The sequence below is a fragment of the Labeo rohita genome, chromosome 7 (genome assembly GCF_022985175.1).
Source record: "Labeo rohita strain BAU-BD-2019 chromosome 7, IGBB_LRoh.1.0, whole genome shotgun sequence".
NCBI classification, from domain to species: domain Eukaryota; kingdom Metazoa; phylum Chordata; class Actinopteri; order Cypriniformes; family Cyprinidae; genus Labeo; species Labeo rohita.
The window spans coordinates 23972719-23997028 of NC_066875.1; the positions used below are offsets into that span (position 1 = coordinate 23972719).

General features: G+C 37.6%; 4 protein-coding genes across 5 annotated transcripts; 1 reads left to right on the top strand and 3 right to left on the bottom strand.

Moving 5' to 3' along the window:
* Positions 1 to 765: 765 nt before the first annotated feature.
* On the bottom strand, positions 766 to 8765 carry garem (GRB2 associated, regulator of MAPK1). Its single transcript, XM_051114807.1, has 6 exons — positions 8395 to 8765; positions 7237 to 7377; positions 6173 to 6303; positions 4288 to 5466; positions 2068 to 2237; positions 766 to 1956 (listed from the first exon to the last, which is right to left on the bottom strand). Exons 1-6 carry the CDS (start codon positions 8513 to 8515, stop codon positions 1113 to 1115), a joined length of 2586 nt encoding a protein of 861 aa, XP_050970764.1. The 5' UTR covers positions 8516 to 8765; the 3' UTR covers positions 766 to 1112.
* A 955-nt stretch (positions 8766 to 9720) lies between these two features.
* On the top strand, positions 9721 to 14947 carry ncf2 (neutrophil cytosolic factor 2). The gene is made up of 14 exons (XM_051114818.1): positions 9721 to 9982; positions 10181 to 10263; positions 10404 to 10512; positions 10645 to 10779; positions 11271 to 11378; positions 11507 to 11566; positions 11727 to 11770; positions 12121 to 12262; positions 12470 to 12538; positions 12887 to 12988; positions 13195 to 13346; positions 13427 to 13538; positions 13689 to 13797; positions 13890 to 14947. Exons 1-14 carry the CDS (start codon positions 9809 to 9811, stop codon positions 13985 to 13987), a joined length of 1497 nt encoding a protein of 498 aa, XP_050970775.1. The 5' UTR covers positions 9721 to 9808; the 3' UTR covers positions 13988 to 14947.
* A 616-nt stretch (positions 14948 to 15563) lies between these two features.
* On the bottom strand, positions 15564 to 19077 carry dph2 (diphthamide biosynthesis 2). The gene is made up of 7 exons (XM_051114817.1): positions 18977 to 19077; positions 18401 to 18576; positions 18191 to 18303; positions 17861 to 18081; positions 16655 to 17338; positions 15836 to 16030; positions 15564 to 15722 (listed from the first exon to the last, which is right to left on the bottom strand). The coding sequence occupies exons 2-7, from the start codon at positions 18551 to 18553 to the stop codon at positions 15574 to 15576; spliced, it is 1515 nt and encodes a 504-aa protein (XP_050970774.1). The 5' UTR covers positions 18554 to 18576; positions 18977 to 19077; the 3' UTR covers positions 15564 to 15573.
* Positions 19078 to 19143: 66 nt separating this feature from the next.
* On the bottom strand, positions 19144 to 24153 carry mcur1 (mitochondrial calcium uniporter regulator 1). 2 transcript variants are annotated; one of them, XM_051114829.1, is made up of 10 exons: positions 23857 to 24153; positions 23714 to 23754; positions 23438 to 23557; positions 23238 to 23341; positions 22803 to 22904; positions 22084 to 22125; positions 21869 to 21940; positions 21651 to 21704; positions 21437 to 21551; positions 19144 to 20517 (listed from the first exon to the last, which is right to left on the bottom strand). In XM_051114829.1, the coding sequence occupies exons 3-10, from the start codon at positions 23460 to 23462 to the stop codon at positions 20462 to 20464; spliced, it is 570 nt and encodes a 189-aa protein (XP_050970786.1). In that variant the 5' UTR covers positions 23463 to 23557; positions 23714 to 23754; positions 23857 to 24153; the 3' UTR covers positions 19144 to 20461. The 2 variants fall into 2 exon arrangements, with proteins under 2 accessions (XP_050970786.1, XP_050970785.1); XM_051114828.1 differs by having other exon boundaries at positions 23714 to 24153.
* Positions 24154 to 24310: the final 157 nt, after the last annotated feature.

The following is a 24310-nucleotide window of genomic DNA, read 5'->3' on the forward strand; positions in this document are numbered from 1 at the left end:
ACCGATCCAGTGTTTATAAAGCAAATGTGCAAAGAAAGTCAAATATCTTTTTGCAAAAAAAAGGTAAAACAATATTGGATGATTTTGAAGTTTGAGGAGAAAATGAGATGGAGTTTTTCACCCCATCCTGCCTTTATGAACCGAAGTACACAGACAAACAACTAACCACGCATGACCTTTCCAACATGATTACGTAATGCATGAAGTCACACATGCGCATTGCAGAGTTAGTGTGTAAGATGAGCATTTGTGGTTAAAAAAGTATATACGTTTTTTTTTTTTTTTTTTATAGAAGATTACCAAATGTTTCACAAGATAAGATCCTTATTCCTTGACTGGGTCATGTAGAGCCCTTTAAAGCTGCAATTTGGACCTTCAACCCACTGATCCCTATAGAGGTCCACTACATGGAGAAAAATCTTGGAATGGTTACCTCAAAAATCTTAATTTCTTTTTGACTGAAGACAGACAGACATGAACATCTTGGATGACATAGGGGTGAGTACATTATCAGGATTTTTTTTATTTGAATGGGGTGCAAATGAAGAGTTTGTTTGAAAAAACATAACTCCATTCTTAATTTTCAAAAATTATGTTTTTCATTGTGCATTCCAGTTAATCTCATTCAAACTGCGGTTGGGTTATTTACTACTACAATAAGACCATTAAAAAAACAGAGTTATCTGTTTTTGCAAATAAACTTTAATTATTATTTCTTAAAATGCTGAAGCAAAAAAGTTTTGTTCAAGTAAAAAAAACACCTAATCAAGTCAATTGTCTTTATTGATCAACAACCAAAGAAACGTAGGCCACAGTTGGATAGGGTCAAGGTTTTTCAAAGGCTTTGGGTTTGAGCAAATAAAGTCTGTTGTGCAGGTACCGTAAGGTCAGAGAGATTACATACAGATGGGTACAGGTTAATACACAAAGCAATTAATATAGATTTATATACATGTATATATTAAACAAAACGGCTATTAAAATCATTACAAGACTGTGCATAGCATTGAGATACAAAACTGTCTAATGCAATACTGAAGGCCAATTTTTGCGGCTGCATCACTGCAGCGCATTGCATGTGTTTTGCTCTAGACTGGCTTGCTTGTTCAGCCTTACATTTTGGGCCTCCAGCCATTAATAAACTGCATGAGTTTCTTCACTTGAAGTTTGCTTAGCTTAAAGTCTTCAGACAGAATCTCCTCCGTTAGCTGCAGGAGCAAGTTTCCATCAATTTTTTCTTGCACAAACAAAGAGACAACATCATCTGACATACCAATGAACCGTAGTGACTTAGAAACCTCCTCAATGGAGATACCTGATAGATTGCTTGGTGGCTGCCAAGACAACCCTGTAGCTACAGGATACGAAATGGAGAACACATCTGTAGTGCCTTGATGCGGTCGGTCGAGCGAGCAGCTTTTGGACTCGAGGTCCAGGGCGTCCACGTCGGCTGTGGCCGTAGTAGCGGGATCTGCGTCTTTCTTTGTATCGTTACATTTAGGGGTTCTTGGAGGCAAGATAGGGCAGGACTTGTTTTGCTTAGTGTTACATTCTTCTGTGGGTTTGTCTCTGCACGTGTCCATGGTGTAGCTGGTGGATTTGGTGCAAGACTGGGAGACCTGTTGGGTCTTGGAGGCCGCAGCGCCTCCCTCACCATTCGCTCGCCTGTTGAAGTCTAACAAACCTGAGGGACAAGCCTTAGGAGTACCAGGGGTCCTCTTCCGAGGATAACTAGAGTAGCTTCTGCAGTGGAGCGACGGGAAGTCCTCACCTTTGTATGAGTCTGCGCCACAGAAATCGTTCGGCCAGGAAAGGCGGGAGAAAGAGGCATCGACCGAAGAACTGAGGCAAGGGAGAGGCTTGGAGCCTTCACTGGCATCTGGTCTGATCCAGTTACATGGGTAACAAGCATTGTTCTGATCATCTGACTCACTCTGAGATTCGCCCTCCCCACCTCTATTGAGAGATGGAGAAGAGGGAAGGGAGAAGAGGATCGTTCAGTCATAAGCAGTGTATTTCACATACATCTAATGTCCATTTTGTCAATCAAAACAGTGCTTAACTCACATGTTGTGTAAGCCGGAGGAGTAATAGGATAGTGTTGGGCTTGGGGAGCGGGTGTCTGTCTGACGTGGTTTGGCGGGAGGGTATGGCACCGTGGCACTGCTTGAGCCTGCCTGCTTGGAGCTCCGTGGTGGAATCGGTGGAGCGTTCAACAACCGGCATTCCTCCTTCACCTGCAAAGGTAACAAGAAAAAAAAAAAAAAAAAAAAAAAAAAAAAACTGTACGGCTCTAGAAATGTGGATATTACTGACGGAGTAAATGAACTTGAGACAGGCTGCGCAAATTTAGCAAAACACATGAAATGTAACCTTTGTTCCTACTTGGGAAATAATTAGACCTTTAGTGACTGACCAACAGAGTACACAAATAAGTCACCATGCAAGCACAGAATAAACTTTGCCTTATCTGAGAGAGGAAAACAGACAAAGAGCCTTAAAATTGTGGATTTTTTAAATCAGGAGAATCAATGAATAAAGATTTCTAGAAACACTTTTATCTTGATATTCAGGGTTCCCACTCGAGCAGTGGTTTTTCCAGTTGTTTGTGTTTTACAGTTAGTTTTTGTTTGCAGTTAAGGTTTTGTTTTTTGTTTTTTTTAAATATTTTGATTCAGACTGTTTTCTGATTAATCTTTATTTTGATAACCCTTTTCACAACCAAAAGAATTTACTCAAAAGAACAATTCACTCACAAATCGCAATGGCTTGTCATGACCCTGGACCACAAAAAACCAGTCATAAGGGTAAATTTTCTGAAATTGAGATTTATTCATCATCTGAAAGCTGAATAAATAAGCTTTCCATTTATGGATGGTTTGTTTGGATTTAACAATATTCGGCCAAAATACAACTATTTGAAAATCTGAAATCTGAGGGTGCAATAAAGTAGTAAATAAATACGTTCTGATATATTTACAGTAGGAAATTTACAAAATATCTTCATGGAACATGATCTATACTTTGGCATAAAAGAAAAATCCATTTTGACGCATACAATGTATTTTTGGCTATTGCTACAAATATACCCCTGCTATTTAAGACAGTGGTTTTGTGGTCCAGGGTCACATATGCTCTGGCATGGAGAAGTCATTCTAATATGCTGATTTGGTCTTCAAGAAACATTAATGCTGAAAACAGACCCCAACATTTTAAACAGAAATGTAGGTTTGTGCAAATGTTGAATACAAGTAACTTTACATGTTTCTGTTTGTTTTAAATAGAGCAATGGTTCTAAATTCCAGTCCTCACGTACCACTGCTCTGCATATTTTGTACCTCTCTCTTACTTAAATGAGAAGTTCACGTCAAAAAAAAATTTTACAGATAGTGTATTCACCCCATTCAAAATCGTCCTACATCGCTGCAGAAGTACTGACCCAGTTGCAAAGAAGATCAAACGCCCTTTACAAAATAAGGAATAACAGCAATGTAGGACTATTTTAAATTTGGAGGAGAAAATGAGATGGGAGTTTTTCAACATACCATAACTGTATTGACCCGGATTACACGGAGTGCGCATCGCAGAGTTAGACAACATGAGCATTCAAGGTTAAAAAGTACATACAATTTTTTTTTCTTTTTTTAGAAAATGACCGTTTTGCTAGATAAGACCCTTATTCCTCAGCTGGGATTGTTTAGAGCACTCTGAAGCTGCATTTAAACTGTATTTTGGATGTTCAAACTCACAGGCACCATTGAAGTCCACTATATGGAGATAATTCCTAAAATGTTTTCCTCAAAAAAACAATTTCTTTACGACTGAAGAAAGAAAGGCATGAACATCTTGGATGACAACGGGGTGAGTACATTATCTGTACATTTTTGTTCTGGAAGTGAATTTCTTCTTTAACACACCTGATTCAGATCATCAGCTTGTTAGAAGAGAGCTCCATGTTCATTGCTCCCTACTCCCTGAGCACGGGAAATCCGTTTAAGTTTACTTTGCAACATTCATTAACGGATTTGCGCTACGCCATGTCCTGCAGCATCTTCACACACAGATGAAACTTACTAGAGAAGTGTAAAGTGTGACATAATATATATCTCTGTAATTTAAATTCACATTTCACGCACTTTAATGCCCTTTCAATGGAACATATGCACCTTATTTTTCCTGTATAAGCGGGGACAGCCATTTCTAAATTTTATGGCTTTGGTGGTACACGAGGACTGGAATTGAGAACCACAGAAACTATTCTGATTATTCTAGTATAAATTAACTCACAGCTTCAGACTTTGGAGGCACCGGAGGTGGAGGTAGATTGACATCTGCACCAAGGAAGGCGCTTGTGGGACCTGCTGTGGGGTATGGCAGTACAGTCGTGCAGCCAGAGACAGTTGAATTTCGGACCCCCTCAGTGTGGTCTAGCACAGATCCAGGGTTCTTAACATGATCCAACCAAAGCTCCTCATACGGCACATCTGGTTTAAGGGAGCCAGAAGAACTCTCCAGCAGCTCAGGGAATAGATAGTCTGCATCCGGAGGTTCTGCTGGCACACAATCTCCACATAAGCTAACGCAACCCTGAAGATTCACCTCACTGTTCCCATGGAGATTGTTTCCGTAGACACAGACGGACAGCCGATGAAATGACTGTGTGAGCTCATCTCGGGCTGAGCTTAGAGAACTTGGCAAATGCACGTGTGAGGGGCAGCCATTGCTTCCGCTGCTGTTGCAGATGGCACTTCCACTTCCCGTTCCACCAGCGCTACTTTTTTTCGGGCTCTTGCCATCCTCGATCCAGTCCACCCGCACGTCACGGACCGCCTTAGAATAGTCGTCAATGTCGAACTGCTCCTGGCAGTAAGCAAACCAGCGGTGGACCACTGTCTCCAGCCAGGCTTCTCCTTGAAGCAGGCCTTCAGGCACCAGTAAACGTGGCAGTGCTGTGGACACGTGCAAAGGAAAATGCACTGGCAGTATTTTGTTCGAACGTAATGCGCAACACACCACCACCGTCTTGGTCTGGATGTTGACCAGCTTGTATCGGTGGCCTTCGCGGATCAAATGAAGGTCGTGCGGATTACGTGGCGGGCTGCTGGGCACCATGACATTCACAGGTAACCTGGTCTTCTCCACAATTGTGCGAATAGTGTGTTCTCCTTCCTGCATCTGCAGCTCCAGTGGGGAGCAGGTACTGAAGCGACCACGGCACTGGAAAGGCAGGCTGATGCTCTCGTTGGTGCGGTGGTTCATGCAGATAAGGCAGGGCATCTTTCCGCGGCCGAGCTTACTGATGGAGTTAAGCTTGCCAATGCGTTTGAAGATTGTGTTGAAGCGTGACTTTTCTCGCGATGTTTTGGCATAGAGGATCTCAGCCTGGCCCATTAGTGTCAACTCATCCCCAGTGCTCAACGTGATGTTGTACACTTCAGTGTCCTCGTTGGATTCTCCTGATGCCATCTGAGAGAAAGAAGACAGCTATTTCAACAGCTCACCTAAAAATGTAGTCTAAATAATGCTGATACAGACCTTGAAATTAAGTCAATGACGTGTTGAATAGATATTTCACATTACAAACACAATGCCTGACAGGCATTCTGATTAGGGCTGTGACGATAAATCGTTGCATCGTGATTCATGGATCGATTCGGAATGCAACAAGATTCTCTCTGGAATCGATTTGTGAGCTTAGTTTTTTAACAGCAGATGGCGCTGTAATTTAGCTTTTAAGCCGACACTCAAATCCTCACAAGCAGAGCACTTGTGCATTCGTCATGTAATTGCATCTCAGCTCTGAATGATTTCATGATGCAAAATTAATGTAAACACTGTGAACACCCCTGCAATTCGATTGAGTCTTTTTGAACTTTATGAATGATTATTTTATGTTCAAGTGTGTATAAGAAATTGAAAGCAAGCAGAGTACAGCTGATTCTAAAGCAGGCAGTGCCATCTGCTGTTAAAATCTAAACTCAGAATCAATTCGTGATTGCGATGCATTCTGAAAATCTCAGAATCAATGCAGAATCATTTCTCAAATCGCAATGCATCATTCATTTTCCCAACCCATATTCTGATAAGGCCTATTAGGTTATGCCAATACTAAGATACATTAGTGCAGGAGGTCTAAATAAAAACAGTGCCTGCTGCAAGCACAAAACCAGACCTTGACATTGAAGGTTATTTCCTCCATGACATAAACTCGCTCAGGGAATGCTTTGGCCACCTCCTCCACGCTGTTAAAATACTGCACTGGCTCCTTAATGTCCCTGTCCTGTTCCAGCAGCTTAAACTGGCCTGTAACAAACAACAAACAGAGCAATTCTGTAACATCATTTCATATTATATCCGACCCTGGACAACAAAACCAGTCATAAGTAGCATGGGTTTATTTGTAGCAATAGCCAACAATACATTCTATGGGTCAAAATTATTGACTTTTCTTTTATGCCAAAAATCATTAGGATATTAAGATCATGTTCCATGAAAATATTTTGTAAATTTTCTACCATAAATAAATCAAAACTTAATTGTAATTAGTAATATGCATTGCTAAGAACTTTTGGACAACTGGGATTTTCTCAATATTTAGATTTTTTTGCACCCTCAGATTTCAGAATTTCAAATAGTTGTGTCTCGTCCAATTATTGTCCTATCCTACAAAGCATCAATGGAAAGCTTATTTATTCAGCTTTCAGATGATGTATTAATCTCTTTTTTTCATGTCCAGGGTCACATATACAATACTTAAAAACATAAAATATACATAATTTACATATTTTTAGGGCAATTTCAGTTTAAAGCAAAGAAATGTACTTATCTCAATTTGGGCACGTTGAACTAAAGTAAAATAACATTTTCCCAAATCATTTAAAAATGCTGCAACAGTGAAGGAAGTACATTAAATAGACGGTTTAACAGGTCTGTATGAACCAAATCCAAATTCAAAGAAAGGTCTTTTTTCTTTAAGTGGCTTACTGGACCCTCTCCATAGCCATAGGAATGTCAATATGAGGAGAACAATTAGCTAATGAACTCCCAACTACAAGCAGATGGGAAATACAGCAGCACAGATCTTTGTTCTTTCTGTTTTAATGAGTAACAGGAAAACAGTGAATCCCATCAGACTAACTTTTCTTCCTTTAGGCTTCTTTTTAAAAATACATGAAGTGTCGGAAAGACGTTTCTAGATACAGTACATGCTGCACTACAACAACCGAGTGGCCTTACCCTCATAATGGACAGGGATCTCGATTTTCGGTCCGATGACATAATGGCCCTCCTCTAGGCTATGGGCAGTAATTGTGGTCCATTGCCGACATGAATGAATCAAGAGGTAGTCATTTTCTCTCAGCCCTTCCACCGATTCCCCTGAAGCAAAACAATATCACATCAGTATGGAACAGTGACCTGAACAGTGTGTAACTTTGTAAACATGTATGAAAATAGTACAACAGTGGAAAAAAAAAAAAAAAACTGTAAGGTTAAGTGGTGCTTAACAGCAAGTCCACCATAAAAGAGATTTCAAAGGGAGTAATTTACTCTTATTTATATACTGACGAAATATAGAATTTGTAAGCAGAGCATTCACAAACTAATGTGAGAGGTGAAATGGGTTTTGTTTCTTTAACTCAGTCTGTTGTAGCCAGTGAGCGCTCACAAGGGTTCAGTTGGAGAGGCTAATGATAGTGCCCCAGTTCCCATAATGATAATGATCTAGTTCCCCTGACATTATGACTTCCTCCATCTTTACACACAGAGCTCAGCTCACACACAACAGCACTTAGAGCTTTCATTTCAATCACTTCATAATAAAGCGGTGATAAACAAACAACTCTGTTAAGTTCAGACTACACTGGGAGTATAATTCCTCAAGTATAAAAAGCACCTCGGTAAACTGTAAACATCCACGAAACTTACTTGTGTGTGCTGATTTCTAAAATTTCGGAATTGAGAGGATTGCGGAGGTTGTGGTCTAGTCTAAAATCACAGAGGTTTGTAATAGACGATACACATTAAATGTTTTGAGGCCGGTGTTTGACTGCCTGCAGTCTGTTATTGAACTCTCTGGCCTCTGGCTAATTTGCGTTAGCTTGCTAACATCTTTGCTTCGCTTTTTCGCATTTTATGTGGCTGTTTGGTCTGTACGTGTGTTAGGACAACTACAAAATGCGTCGCTTTTAAAGTCAACCGTGTAAGTTATGTCACTAAAGCTCTCCATTCAGGTATCCCGTTGAATGTGTTCATGGAGTGAAGGGTCGCGTTAGCTTAGCGCGCAAAGCGGCTAATTATTGGAATTCCACAGGAGCGCAACCGCCCACGCGCAGCTGCCGCCGCTGCAGCACACAGCAACAACACAACACCAACACAACTCTGGATAAATCTTACCGCTGTCCAACTTTACAATCTGCGGTAGTCTGTAGGCACTAACAAGTCTATCCAAGGGTAGTGTCGTCGTACTCCATGTTACATCTTTCAAACTGTTGTACAGCATTGATCCAAGGTCCATGTTAGCTTGCTAACATCGGCACGTTAACCCACCGCCGCATGCATCTGCAGTGAAGAATGGCTCTTTCATGGAGAAAGCTTCGTTAGATGTCCTTTTGTTTACTCAAAGGCAGTCGTGGATTGTAAGTGAAGCCATGTCAGCCGACTGTCTATTTACACTGACAGGAAATGCCATGAATCCCAAACCGTAGCGATCGCGAAGCTGGAGTGGCTATTTCCTCTTCCCTGTCGCTCCAGCCGTTGCTCGGGCAACCAGCGCCATAATGGTTGCACCGTGTTTTTAAATTGAACTTTCAAAACACATTTTTTGTAAATACACTACGAGTCAAAAGTTTAATATTTTTAATGTTTATTTTTTATTTATTTTAAGAAGTTTTGAGGGGTTTCGTCTGCGCACCAAGCCTGCATTTATTTGATCCAAAGTACAGCAAAAACAGTACAATTTTGAAATATTTTTACTATTTAAAATAACTGTTTTCTATTTGAATATATTTTAAAATGTAATTTATTCCTGTGATTTCAAAGCTAAATTTTAGTATTTCTCCAGTCACATGACCCTTCAGAAATCCTTCTTTTGATTTGCTGCTCAAAAACATTTATTATTATTATTATTATTATTATTATTATTATTATTATTATGGTGAAATAGAATTTTGTTAGGTTTTTTTGATGAGTAGAAAGTTCAGAGTAACAGCATTTATCTGAAATAGAAATCTTCTGTAACATTATAAATGTCTTTATCACTTTTTATCAATTCAACATCCTTGCTAAATGATTTTTATAATTTCTGTCCAATAAATAAATAAAAATAAAAAATATGCAGACTTCAAGCTTTTGAATAGTGTGGTGTATACTGTTACAAACACTTTTTATTTCAGATAAATGTTGATCTTTGGATCTTTCTATTCATCAAAGAATCCTAAAAAAATTACTCAACTGTTGTAAATATTGATAATAATAGAGGTTTCCCGTACAGCAAAGCAGCCTATCAGAATGATTTCTGTAAAAAGACGTTCTTTACACCTAAAAGCAACTAATAAAATAAGTGCCTGTTAGAATTTTTTTTTAACCCTTTAATAATTTTGCTGTGCTAACACAAAAAAGTGAACTTACTCAACTGGCAAGTGAGGAAACAAGAAATAAAGAAGCAAGGGACATGAAGCTGATCACTTCCCCTCTGTCAGAGCATGGGCTGGGCTTATTCTCTAAGAAAAGTTTCAGATTGCCTCTGCTGGGCTCACAACAGAGAAGAGCAGCGTTGGTTTGTTCATTGCTAATAGTCTTCTGAGAGAGCATGTCATTTGTAAGCACTCTCCGTCAATGGGACGAGGCCGTGGCTTGTGCGGAGCAAAGAGACCCAGACTCTGCTCTCAGGACATTCCTCAACATCGAGGAGAAAAGCTCCAAGATCTTCTTCAACATTGGCTGTCTTTTTTTGAACAACAGTGAGTTAGATGAAGCTGAAAAGGTACAGTTGCATAGCAGATTCAGTGTTTTATACTATGGAAGAAAACAGTCCATTTAAAGGCGTTTTTTTAGACTACTATGCTCTTTGAACTATGGTTTGACAATGGTTTTGCTATTTTAAAAAGACTGTGGCTGTAAAAAGGAAGTAAAGGTGGTTTCACTCCTAATGGGGGAATTTATTTCTGTTATACATCTGAAGGCATTTGACAGAAGTATCGGCAAAGATGAGCATCTGGCTGCGGCCTTTTTCCAGAGAGGTGTTACATTCTACAAAAAGGAAAGGTAAGGCCATATCTTCATTAAGAAATATTTTATGCCGCTCTGATAGTTCGAGTGTTCTTAGACGGAACTACAAAAAACCACAGTGTGTCTCTTTGGAGGAAATTGTTTCTTTATTAAAATGTTCATAATTGTATCTTCAGGTTTGAAGAATCTCTTCTGGATTTCCAGCAGGCGTTTAAGCAGTTGCGAGGAAATCAACTAATAGATTACAAACCTCTAGGGCTGAGATATAAACTGTATGCTTGTGAGGTAAGACCAGAGATATGACATACACTAAAAATTTTATGTGCACAGAATCTTGTTTTTTACCTTTATTGGTAACTTTGACCAAGTTGAATCAGCTCATTCTCTGATATGGTCGTTTTATCATATGCGATTTAGGTGCTGCACAACATAGGGCTAGTACAGGCTCAGTTGGGAAAATGGGAGAAAGCTCAAGAGAACCTTCTTACTGCACTGAGTCTGAGGGCAGACGCCAAGTTTAGCCATATTGACCATGCTCTGGAAGCCATACTGGTATGTAACTGCTGTTCCACATTACAAGTCACTGAATAACTTGCACAGATTTTGCAGTAATATAAAGCCAGTTCTGAAGTTTATTTCATATTATTGTTAGTATCTCAGGCAACAAAATTGAAACATCTTATGTGTCATTGTTTTGTAACATATTACAGTTTCCCTAAGTCAAAATTGGTCAGATTTGGTGTTGCATAATCACTGCTTCTGGGTAGGTTGTGTGGGAAGTTGTGTAAGCTGCAGGAGGGACAGAATTCACAAGACGGATGACTTCTAGTCAGGCACTATTCACTAGTCATCCTTCTACATATTTATACTTCTTGTGACATTCTTTGTAAGAATTTTAATGACTAACAAATATGACATTTTAAAATGAATGAATAAACAAATTAACACTGATGAGCATAGTGCAAAACAGCATGAATTGTATGTGGTGACTGTATTAATGCATTGTTTTAAAATTGATAAACATTGGGATTTCCTCTTTTCAGAAGCAGAAGCTCTTTCCTTTGGTAGAGATTCGAGCAGGGCTGCTGTTCAAACCCAATAAACGCTATGTGGCAGAGCTAGAGAAAAAGGACTATCTTGGAAAAGCCAAGGTACCCACCATCCCCATTATCACATCAATACAGTGTGCAGTGTTACAGAAGAGATCCCTTTTCTATATTGGTCAGTAAGTTAGACAAACTTATTAATATTAGTGTTTTGGTTTGTTTTTTGTTCATAGGTTGTATCTTCTATCGTTCCCGCAGATGAGTTTTCTGGGTTTGCTCCACTTCAGCCTCAAGTAAGTAGTGTTGTTAATAAGTCAAGTAAGTAAAGAGGCTGTTAACATCTTAAAATTAGCATAAAACAAGCATAACAGAGAGAGGGTTGAAGATAATATTTGTGCCCAAAACTCTCATTTAAATGACCACAGGGCATTTCTTTAATTTATGTATTGTTAGGTTGACGATGTTCCATCTACACCGAAAGTCCCAGAAGTGCTAAGGTAAGGCCAGTTTAGGGTCATGCACATTAAGAACACTATTTAATCTTAACTTCTAACTCTCTAGAGCACTGGTCTCAAACTCAGTTCCTGGAGGTCCACAGCTTTGCACAGTTTAGCTCCAACCCTAATCAAACACACCTGATCCAGCTAATTAAGGTCTTCAGGATTATCTAGTAATCCTGAAGACCTGCCAAGCAGGTGTGAGTTGGAGCTGGCTGGAGCTAAACTCTGCAGAGCTGTGGCCCTCCAGGAATTGAGTTTGAGACCTCTGCTCTAGAGTTTGAATGTGTATGTAATTTATGAAGTTTTGTCCACTTGTTTTACATAAATGTAAATGTCATAATCATCAGGGTATTTGAAGGTGAGCCACACACTGTTCTCTATGAGTTTTACCCTGAGACCAAAGAGGAGCTGGCTGTGTTGCCAGGAAACATTGTCTTCGTTCTTCAGAAAGGAGCTGACAACTGGGCATCTGTTGTTTTCAATGAGAAGGTATGTTGTTGGTGGATAAAAAAAAAGTTAATCATAAAGGATAGTACAATGAGAGAACCAAAAATTTGAAAAAAAAAACTACAAGAGGCCCAGCGTTCACTGTCAAGAGAACATTCCAATGTCATGCTAATGTAATAAATGCGTGTTTAGAGTAGAGATAATAATGCTCTATTGTCTGCTTATTTCTTGTTCTCTTGCTATTTCCAGCGAGGTCTCGTACCTTATAACTTCCTTGAACCCTTGGATATTGTTACAATGACACCAAAACCAGTGCAGGTACAGTAGTTGCATTTAACAATTATGCAATAGTACACCAATAGAATCATATACAGATTCATCACTTTTAATGCCTTCAATTGCACCTAGAAAAGCTGAGCCTTTGAGTCAGGCATTCATAATTATGATAACACAGAAGTAGCATAAGCAAACATGAGACTTTTTCATTTCTATCACTTACAGTAGGATAATATTTTAATTTTTTTTTTTACATAAAGCTAATCATGAAAGTTGATAGATAGATGTCAGCTTATTCCTTTCTTCAAAAGTCGCTATTATGTTCTAACATTTGAGCTAAATTACTTTTTGTCTACATTACTAAGAACTGTCACACGTGACCTCTTACAGATTGAACCATTACATGAAAATGATGATATCCCAGCTCCACCAAGAAGAGCACCACCTAGTAGACCAGTGGGTACAGAAGGCATCAAGACTGTGAATGCAAAGGTTTAGTATTTCCTTCATACTCATGACATAATCACATTTTATCAATAGTAAACAGATATCAACTAACATAGAGGTCACGCAATCCTTATGTAATATATTGAAAGGCCAACTTTTATTAGATACAGCCTCATTATGTTTGTGGCATCATGAACAGATTGATTATTGTTAATAAGATTATTTCTCATGCTCTGTTGTATTCCGCACAGACTAATAACACTTGGGAATTCTCAGGCTGCATTGTGAAAGTGCACTTTCAGATCACCATAGCAGTCAGAATTGCACATGGACAATCGTATGGGTTCATTCTTCAGACGATAAGCTCTAAACTTAAGCTGCCTGCATCAACGTTAACTTTATGGTAACTACATCAATTATAACATTCCCTGGACTGTATTGAAATATTTCGGGGGGGGGGAAAAGTTGTAACATACCTTTCAGTTATGCCAAGGAAGGCGTTGATGAGAGAGTGAATCTTGAGGACTCTGAAATGGAGGCTGTGTGGAATAGTGTGAAGGAGAACCGCCTTACGCTGTGGTGTTTGGCGACCGAGGTAAAATAGAACCATTTGACTCATCTATGCTCACACAATTTTAATTAACAGGATAATGTAGCTTATATGTAACAGCTGACTGTACACTAGACTTGAAAATAGTAATATTAAAACTGTACTAATACTGCTTCCAAAACTGCTGTCTGAAAGGGTAAAAGTGATCCTCATGAGAAAGTGGTGGCTTTGTACTCTTATGACTCTTCTACCCCAGAGGATCTGGATTTCAAACAGGGAGACATCATCACAGTTCTTTCCAAAGGTGGGAAACTGTGATGCTTACTGATATGGGCATAAAATTCAGTATGAAGTAATAATAGACTATTTTATGTTGTTTTTTTGTTTCCTTTTCAGTCAATGATGAGTGGCTTGAGGGTCAATGCAACGGGAAGGTTGGCATATTCCCATCATCGTTTGTTAAAGCACTCAACGGGGATCAGCAACCTGAATGAATCATTCATCCAACAGTTAGAAATAATGTGCTGATTCACACATATTTGTCATAAGTTAAAGTCCCCCTGTAGTGAAGATTTTTATGTTGTTTATTTGTCTATGTGGTGTTTATAATATGCTTTTAGACAAACCATGTGCCAGTCCATTAATCCACACCATTGCTGAGTATTTTCTCCTTAAAACTGGAGTTTCACAAAGGTTGTCCCAAAAATGTGGTTTGAAACAGCCCTTTTTGCTACGTCACAAACTTCAGTAACCAATCACGTCAAATGATAGATTCCTATCATTAGCATGCAAAATATACCAATAGGATTATGAGCACAAAACTAAATATTAAATAGAGCACTAAATAGGGCACAACTGCTAACTTAAAAAATAACCTGCGGTTACAGTATAAAAGTAGCCCGGAGTCAGATGCACCTCTCCCGCACTGCTGTCTGCACTTTACTCGCATGTGGTCGCGGGCGCGAACTGGAATCACAAATTAGGCTTCAAGCAAGCCTTCACGGCATTTGAGGGCACAACATCGTCAAGTAAGTAACTTTAACAAATGTTACAGTATCCACTGTACTTGTTTCAGTTAGTGGATCGGGGGCGGAGCTACTTTGCATATTCATAGATCCGCGTATAGTAAACAAGGCAAGGGGAGTAGAGTTACATTCCACCTGTTTTAAGGCTTTGAATTTAAATATTTAATTTTAATGATCAAAGATCAGTTTTAAGGGATAATATTGACTACAGGGGGACTTGGCTGATCACTTGGGAGAAACCTACAGTATTTTGAGGACTATTTCTGTAATTAATATTGTTAAATTCATGCCAGAGTTTGTTGCTTCACTATACCACTTTCATTGTAAGGTACATAATTGTGAGGTCACATTTTTGATAAAGACAGAAGGACGAGTTTTATTCTGTTTGAAAACAAAGACAATATTAAATCACATTTACATTTCCTCTCAGTCAAGTTAGTATTCTATGATTTTCTACCATTGGTAGTACAACAGAACTTATATTAAATACTTAACAAAAATTAATTTACCTTTCTTGATTTTTGACCAGTAACAGAAGAAATACTCGCCCTTACAAATGGAATTAAAGGGATAGTTCATCTAAAAATAAAAATTCTCATTAATTACTCACCCACATGCCGTTCCAAACCTGTAAGACCTTCGTTCACCTTTGTCAAATTGTTAAAGTTATTTTTGTTTTCTCTCCCGCACAAAAAGTATTCTCATAGTTTCATAAAATTAAAAATGAACCACTATTTTAATGATATCCTTACTACCGTTCTGGCCCTGGAACGTGGTAGATACATGGCTGTCTATGCAGGGTCAGCTCTCAGATTTCATGAAAAATATCTTAATTTTTGTTCTAAAGATGAACAAGGTCTTGCAGTTTGGAACGACATGAGGGTGAGTAATTAATGACTATTTTAAAGTTTAGGTGAACTAACTCTTTAAAACATGTCCCCAAAAGATGTATTATTACCATTATATCCTCTTATATTGTGAATACATTGTGATTAATGTGTTGTGAGTGTTAAAGTAGTCCTCTGATGATTTTCTGACAGTCCAATAAATGACTGTTATGAGTTCTGGAGAGCATCCTTATTTCCCACACCCTCCTCCTCATAAGCAATTGCAATGCCTCTCCGTCCCTTCACAGCTTTCACCACTGGCGTCTGCCCCAGTTTGGGCTCCAGTCCCTGCCAACTACGGCCAGCCAAAAAAGATGCTGCAAGACAAAAAGATGATGATTATATTCTGCATTTGCATTACTCAAACTTGTCAACTTTAAGCTACTAAATTGAAGAATTACTACTGCAACTACAGTCTCAGACTTTATACCTGCTGTGTTTGTATTGGCCACAGTGAGAGTCTGATTTCTCAGGACGAGTGAAGACGACTCTGATGTGCCGTTTATGATCTCCGATGAGGTGGTAGAACAAGTTCGCAGCGCCCCCGTGATTAGAGAGACGTCTGTGGTCTCTTCCTCAGTGGCAGACTGGTCTGGTTCAGGGAAGCCCACATGACTGCTTCCACCTATAATATACCACTGTATGAACACTGACGTCGTTCAAAGCCCATATAGTATAAATATATTAAAAGGATAATTTATCCAAGAATGATAATTCTGTCATTAATTATGCACCCTCACGTCATTCCAAACCCGCAAGACCTTTACTCCTCTACAGAACACAAATTAAGATATTTTTGATTATATCCGAGAGCTTTCTGAACCTCCATAGACAGCAACGCAACACACGTCAATTTACACGGGAGAGAAGAAACTGTTAAATAAAGTCATTTTTGTTTTCTTTGTAGACAAAAAGTATTCTCGTAGCTTCATAAAATTACAGTTGAACCTCTGATGCCACATGGACTATTTTAATAATGTCTTTACTACCTTTCAGGGCCTTGAATGTGGTAGTTGCATTGCTGTCTACACAGGGTCAGAAAGCTCTCAGATTTCATCAAAAATAGCTTAATTTGTGTTTTTCGAAGATGAACAAAGGTCTTACAGATTTGAAACGACATGAGGGTGAGTATTTAATGACAGAATTCTCATTTTTGGGTGAACTATCCCTTTAAACAAGACAATATCAACATCACAATACTTTTCTAGTGCTCTGTGGACTGATTTGTTGAAATAAGACAACAACATACCAGGCAGTAAATCTCTGAAGTCTGTGACATATTCTCCAGTCCACTCTCTGTGCTTATTGCAAGCCAAATCCATCTCAAAGGGCGTCACCACGGGTCTGTAGAATTCACTTGAATCCAGCAGTGAGTTCTCTGGACAAGCAACTAGCACGTAAACGTCAATTTCCAAGAAGTTAGCGAGTTTGGGAACGTTGATCTTTCCCATAGCAAACATATAGCTCTTCTTGCCTGCTTTGTGAATAATGTCTTTTAGCTGCTCTATGATGGTCAGATAGTTGGCGACACCCAGGGTGCCCACCAAAATGCCCACCACACTTGCATCTTTGGCCCGCTCGATGGCATAATAGCGTTTCATCAGTGCCTTGTTGATTTTAACCGATTCCACTCGTCCTGTGTGAGTTTCTGGATTGAATGAGCTGAAGGAACAGTGGTTCCAGGTCATCATGAAGTTTGTAAGAGTCAGGCCCTCCTGGCCAATGTAAAACATACTGTAGTTATCAACACTCTGCCCCGCTTTTACACTAAACTGTCTGCCAAATTTAAAAATGATATTATCATCCTGCGAATCTGTGTGATCACTCTCCACACTGCTGTTCTGTATTAGCTCAGCACTGCAGGAATGATCTGTTTTCAGATGAGAGACCACAACATTGGGGTAGGTATCACACAAAAGCGGCCTGAGATCACCTAAGGAGAGATGAGATAAGTTAACTTCCAGCACACAACATTTCTGACCCTGGGCCACAAAACCAGTCATAGAATACTCATTTTTTAAAATTGAGATTTGAGACCTGAAAGCTAAACAAATAATCTTTCCAGGATAGGATAATATTTGGACAAGATACAACTATTTGAAAATCTGAAATCTGAGGGTGCAAAAAGAAAAAAAATCTAAATATTGAGAAAACTGCCTTTAAAGTTGTCCTAATGAAGTTCTTAGCAATGCATTTTACTAATCAAAAAAGTTTTGAAATATTTATGGTATGACATTTACAAAATTTCTTAATGAAATGCTATCTTTACTTAATAACCTAATGATTTCTGGCATAAAAGAAAAATCTATAATTGTGACCCATGCAATGTATTGTTGGCTATTGCTTCAAATATACCCGTGTGACTTACGACTGGTTTTGTGGTCCAGGGTCACATTTGGTAAAATGAACATTATTCAAACATTAGCACAGATTTAACACAAACAATAACAATTACCTATAGCATGTGAATAGGTGACATCATACAGCACGATGACATGACTTTGGGGATCAGGGTAAAGCTCTTTAAAGGCTGCAGCACACTGCTGGACATCAATAGGTCGTTTCCCAAACACATACAGAAGAGGCAGTCTTCTGCATGGGCTGAGGCAAGATGTCCCATAATGCACTATACAATCTGCTCCCACATGTTCAGCCGCTACTTCATCCACACAACAGCTGAAAAGAAGATAAACAGGTTGTGTAGGCACACAAAAAGAACCAGTGGTAATTGCTTTGGATAAAAAACATCCACTAAAATGTAACATAAATAAAATAGGGCTCTTACCTGCCATAGGATGTGTCTCCTAAAATGAATGTCTTGGATTTGGTTTCATTCTCGATTTCAGCAGAGACCCGGACGGCATCTGGTAGGAGTTCATCTGGAAACTGTAAAGCTACCTGTGATAAAAACAAGACATTTTGATGCCCTAAATAGATTCGTTGGACACATGGTTTGAGTAAACAAGACAAGTGACGTTTAAAGATGTTGTCTTGCCTTTTTGAATTGATTACTGGTGATAAAATGACACGTCTCAGCTATCTGATACAGCTGAGCCAGATTTCCAGTATGGCTGCTTGTTGTGACAGTGGACACATTGACAGTGCGCTGGAGAACCGCCTCACTGCTGCTACTGAAAGCATCTGTCATCTTCTCTCAGGAGTAATCTGGGTCTGAAAACAATCAGAGTTATAGTAAGCAGTATTCCATTTCTCAAACATATCAAAGCAACTATCCTTCCTCATGCACACAGTCTAATGTTTAACTTTTATCTAACCATAAAAGTAACTCGGAGCTGTCATTAAAGGCCTGGAAGATTATGACTGACTTTCATGTAAGTGAATCACATTGTTATAAAAATATACAACAGATATATTTTCCTGCCCTGAAGAAAGTCTTGTTTTAATTGCCGAAAACGGTCTCACTCTAATACATTACACAGCCTAACAAGTTGCTGTAGGAATTTCTTTAAGCAGCTAGAACTACTTGACCGATGGATAAATTAACCTGATAAATTAATATGCGTGCAGCCACATGACATATCATAATTAACCATAACAAAACACAACATACCAAATAACAGATGCACATTACATGTTCGTTTCCACGTGAGCTTTCGGAACGCTACACGTTCTTCTTCTTCGTTCAGCCTCTCTGACTTTGGTTCATCATTCTGCCCTCTATTGTCCTGGAGAAACTGCGAATGACTTTCATATTCGACCTCAAAGAATGTGCACAAAAAAAATTCAACAATTCACGATAAATGTTTTATTTTTTCAGAATAACTGTGGCTTACATGGAATCATGATCATATTACAATAAAATATATACACTTTTTTGTACATCTTGTGCGTTTAAGTCCTCACCTCTCATCAGGTTTTCAACATGTAATGAAATCATTTTGACAAATACATATGCTTTAATCTTTAAATCACTACCAAAACAACCCAAGGCACTTTTTTTGACATCATACAAGCGTTTCTCAGAGCTTTGTAAAATTTGTACCAACATTCAGTATAACGGCACTACTTTTTGTGACATTGTTTAAACATGCAGTGTATTTAAAGGCCTCATTACACCACACATAAAAATGTGAATTTATATGACGCACAACATAAACAAACGCGAAGTTGACAGCTGTGAGTGTGTGTTTTAAAGTTTATATGTATTCAGCTGCATGAATTGTTATTTTATAACATACTTTGCACCTTTCTTTGGTATATCTGTGTACTGTATTGTCTTGGGCTTCATTCAGCTGTTGACATTGGTTTTAATAAGAAAGAAGGTCATGGAATAATGCAAGATGCTGCACTATATAGGCACTATCTAGGTACACTACTAGTCAAAAACATTTTTGAACAGTAAGACTTTTAATATTTTTTAAAGAAGTCTCTTCTGCTCACCAAACCTGTATTTATTTGATCCGAAGTACAGCAAAAAACAGTTTTTCTTATTTAAAATAACTGCTTTCTATTTGAATATATTTTAAAATGTTTCAAAGCTGAAATTTTAGCATCATTACTCTAGTCACATGATCCTTCAGAAATAATTCTGATAAAAAAAAACATTTATTATTATGTTGAAAACAGTGGAGTAGATTTTTTTCAGGTTTCTTTGATGAATAGAAAGTTCAGACAAACAGCATTTATCTGAAATCTTTACTCAGCTGTTTTAAATATTGATAATAATAATAATACTGTTTCTTAAACAGCAAATCAGCATATCAGAATGATTTCTGAAGGATCATGTGACACTGAAGACTGGAGTAATGATGCTGAAAATTTATCACTGGAATAAATTACATTTTAAAATCTATTCAAATAGAAAACAGTTATTTTAAATAGTAAAAATATTTGACAACATTACTGCTTTTGCTGTAATTTGGATCAAATAAATGCAGGCTTGGTGAGCAGAAGAGAATTCTTTAAAAAACATTAAACATCTTACTGTCCTTTTGACTGGTCATGTATGTACATATGATTTATTTTTCTAGCAGAACTTGATATAATAATACAGGAATGAACATTTGCTCCTTTGGGATCTTCTTCTTTGGGATGTTTACATCCATAGCCGATAGAATCCGAGTGCAACTGTGATACACGTGAATACTGAACCTAGAAGAATTACAAAAATAAAGCATGAATCCAAATAAATACTGAAGTGGTCTCTTACCAACTTGTACTTTGAATTACTTCATTAATTAATTTGATAGTGAACATTTATCTTGATTTCTGAATCTGTATATTTAATAGAACAAGGATATTCAGTGGCCATATCTTTACCGGGACCAATAGTGGAAATCAATTAAAGTTACAAGCAAACAAGTAAAATAAATAAAATATTCCATACAGTGTTTGGAAAAACATGTTGTGTGTAGACATGATGTGACCAAAAATATAAACATACAATATACAGACATAACATGGTCAGACATCATGCAAACAGACTACTTCTATGTCATATGAAACTGCTGCAGCAGCAGGGAAGATGCATGGCCTTAATAATTAGCATTATTTGAACATTACAGTTTTTCCTTAAAGTAGCCAGTCTACTACTGATCACGACTAGTGTTATTTGAGCTTTTTCTACTTCATTTTTTGTGCCTCATTTTGGGCTTCACTTAATATTTATGCTCATTAATCATTTTTAGCCTCATTTCTGACTTCAGGAAAAAAAAAAAAAAAACAGAATTTGAAGACTGTTTGCATTAGGGGTCGATTATAACCCCTATCCTAACAGTGGATATTAATAATTTTTATCGGTATCAGTCATTTTCAATAAAATACTTTTTTATTTTATTGCATTTGAAGAAAGCTTTTGTCAGAGCCCTTGTAATTCTTAATTTTGACATTACTTTTCATTTTTACACCAGACCTATATATTGGTTCAAAATATCGGTCTACTTGATCTGTAATAATTGGTTTTGGCATCGGCCCTGAAGAACACATATCAGTCGACCCCTAGTTTGCATAGTCCAGCAGGTGTACTTTTCTTTTTTTTCAAATTGCAAATGTGAGATTTTGACATTTTTACCTGCCAGATATTTGATAGTATCCAGTTTATGTGACTCCAGTAAAGTCTTCAGGCCAGCCACTTCTGTGTCGATTTTCATGTTGGTTTGTGACAAGTGACGATCCTGCTCAGAATGCTAAGAAAAATAAAATCCAGTTACAAAATGTTTCACACACACACACACACAAAAAAAAATCATAAAGACATTATTGTCCTAAACACGGGTATGTCTCACCATTTCCATCAGTTCATTCCTGGTCCCAATAAGTTTTCTTTCAAACTCTGCAGTCTGTACCAAGAGCAAACACATCTCAATTAAAGCATCTTAATTGCTAGCTACAACTCAAATAACTAACAAATCTCTGAATTTTTAAAGATGCTGTAGCTTCCAAACTGGTTTTACTAGTGAGTCATTATTTACCACTACTTGCCATTATTTACCACTGTACTTACCAACTCCTTCACACGGCTTTTCTCTACATTCAAGTCCAAAATAGCGTCTGCGCGCCTTTTATTTATTACATCCTGCAGCACAAAACAAAATGTAAAACTACAGTGAATATAGTACAAAGTAAAGATGTATGTTTAAGGGCTGTGTATGCCTCCGTGACAAGGTCTGAATGGCAAAGCAAAACCATTTTTCATTAAAAATGAGTTCACTGACTTACAGTGAGTTGTATCCTTAACTGTGAAAGCTCAATCTTGATTTTCTGTAAAAGAATTAAGATAATGTTTCCTTATTAGGTGAATATACAAAGTTGTTAAAAAGTAAATTCAAGGCAGTTGACATAAACAAATAGCACACTTTTTGTATCATTTATTGTATCATTTATTTGAATTTACCAAGATAATAGAGACAAACTGCAGATTTATAATTATATACATAAATTACCATTCAAAAGTTTTTTTTTAAATAAATGAATAATTTATTGAGCAAGGATGCATTAAATAGTTCAAAAGACGCTTATAATGTTACAAAAGACTTATTTCCAATAAATCCTGATCTTTTCTATTAATAACTTTGTATTCACCAAATACACCGAATTATTTATTAATAATAATAATAGTAATAATTTATTAATAAAAATAATGTAATAATTTATTATTATTAAGCAGCAGACTTGTTTTCAACACTGATAATAATAATAAATGTTTCTTGAACATTAAATCAGCATATCAGAATGTTTAGCTGCTAAAATGTATTTTTGATCAAATAAATGCCGCCTTGGTGAGCATAACTGACTTCTTTCACAAACAAAACAAAAATCCTACTGACCCTAAACCTTTGAACAGTAGTGCATAATCACACTGGGATTAGAGAAAAATGATTTCAAGTATGCCAGTCGAGTGGGTGATGATAATAATAAATTACACAATACAACCTCACCTCATTCTCTGTTAGTAATGCTGAGAATTCACTCTTTTCCAGAATGATCATGTCCTTTTTTACAGCAGCAATATGAGACATGACTTTCTGTAACATGATTTCCTGTAAAATAAAACTAGTTAAGTAGAGTAACTGACCTCTTTGACCAGGGCTGACATGAGGGAACTTGTATAGACAACAACAGAGCCATTTTTTTAATGTGTACATTAACAACATCGCAGCATAATAAACTTTAGTAATTGTTTGCCATGGCAAACACCTTTTGCCATGAAACTGATAGTCCCACCACAAATTGTTTATCAAAAGTTGAATACACAGTTACACCTCATGAGAGCTCTGGTTCACCTCACATTAGATAAATCAATACGTGATAGTCACAGGTCACGGGTCAACTCAAACAATCAGAACAGCATGGAAGGACAATAAAAGTCTCACCTGCTGTGTTTTGGTAGCCATGTCACCGTACATAACATCCATGTTTGAATTTGTGATATTTACCAGCATATTGACAATTACCTCTGCCTGCTGGGTAATGAAACCTGAAAAGACACATTACATTTTGATGAATCATTGAAATTAAAATCATATTGGAATTAACCAAAACATTTTAGACAAGACAGTACAAGAAATCTTACCGCTTTCCTCAAGCAGCTGAACCATTGCATGAGTATCAAAGAATAACTTTCGATTGCCAGACTTGGCGATGTCTGATCTTTTCAGGTCATATTGTAGAGTTTTAACTGAGGTGCTCAACTCTGAAATAAAGAATATGGGAAACCATTAGTGAGTAGAATATGCAAATAATAGTGAAATGGCCATTAGAAATAATTAATAATGATAAATAGAATATCTGCAAACCTAGACGTGTGTATCACTTATAATAGCAAAAACATACATACACACATACATACCTCTGACCAATATGCGTGAACCTCTCAGCAGCCTGTCAGACCTTAAATAATGATTAGTCCTTATTCCATTAAATCCATTTCTAATCACAGAGATTAGATGTCTGCTGTGTACAACCCTCATTCTGCTGAAAATGAACACTTACGTGTATATAAAGTACAAAATTTGTGGAGGACTTTAAAATGTTGCGGGCTCGCGGCGGAACGGGACCTGATGTGACCGCATGATCTTGCTTTTCTCCTCTGTATTCGTCCCCTCAAGTCATTACATAAAACAAATCTTCTTGAATTCCTGAAATAATTCAGACGAATCGGATATAACTGGAACTGTAACACATTGTGTGTGTTTTTTACTACAATACTACAAAAAGAAATATAAACGTTTCCAAACTTTCTTCTTTCTCTGTGACAGATCAAACCACCTCTGTCAAACTTCCTGTAACAGAGAGCGTAAACAATGACGTTTCACGTACACATGTTGGTTTTGAAACAAAACGTACGTACGTTCTGAACGTAAGCACGTCATAAAGTTTATATCTAAATTCTGTCAAATTATTAAAAATTGAGTTTTTTTGTTCAACAAATGACAAGTAAAGAGAG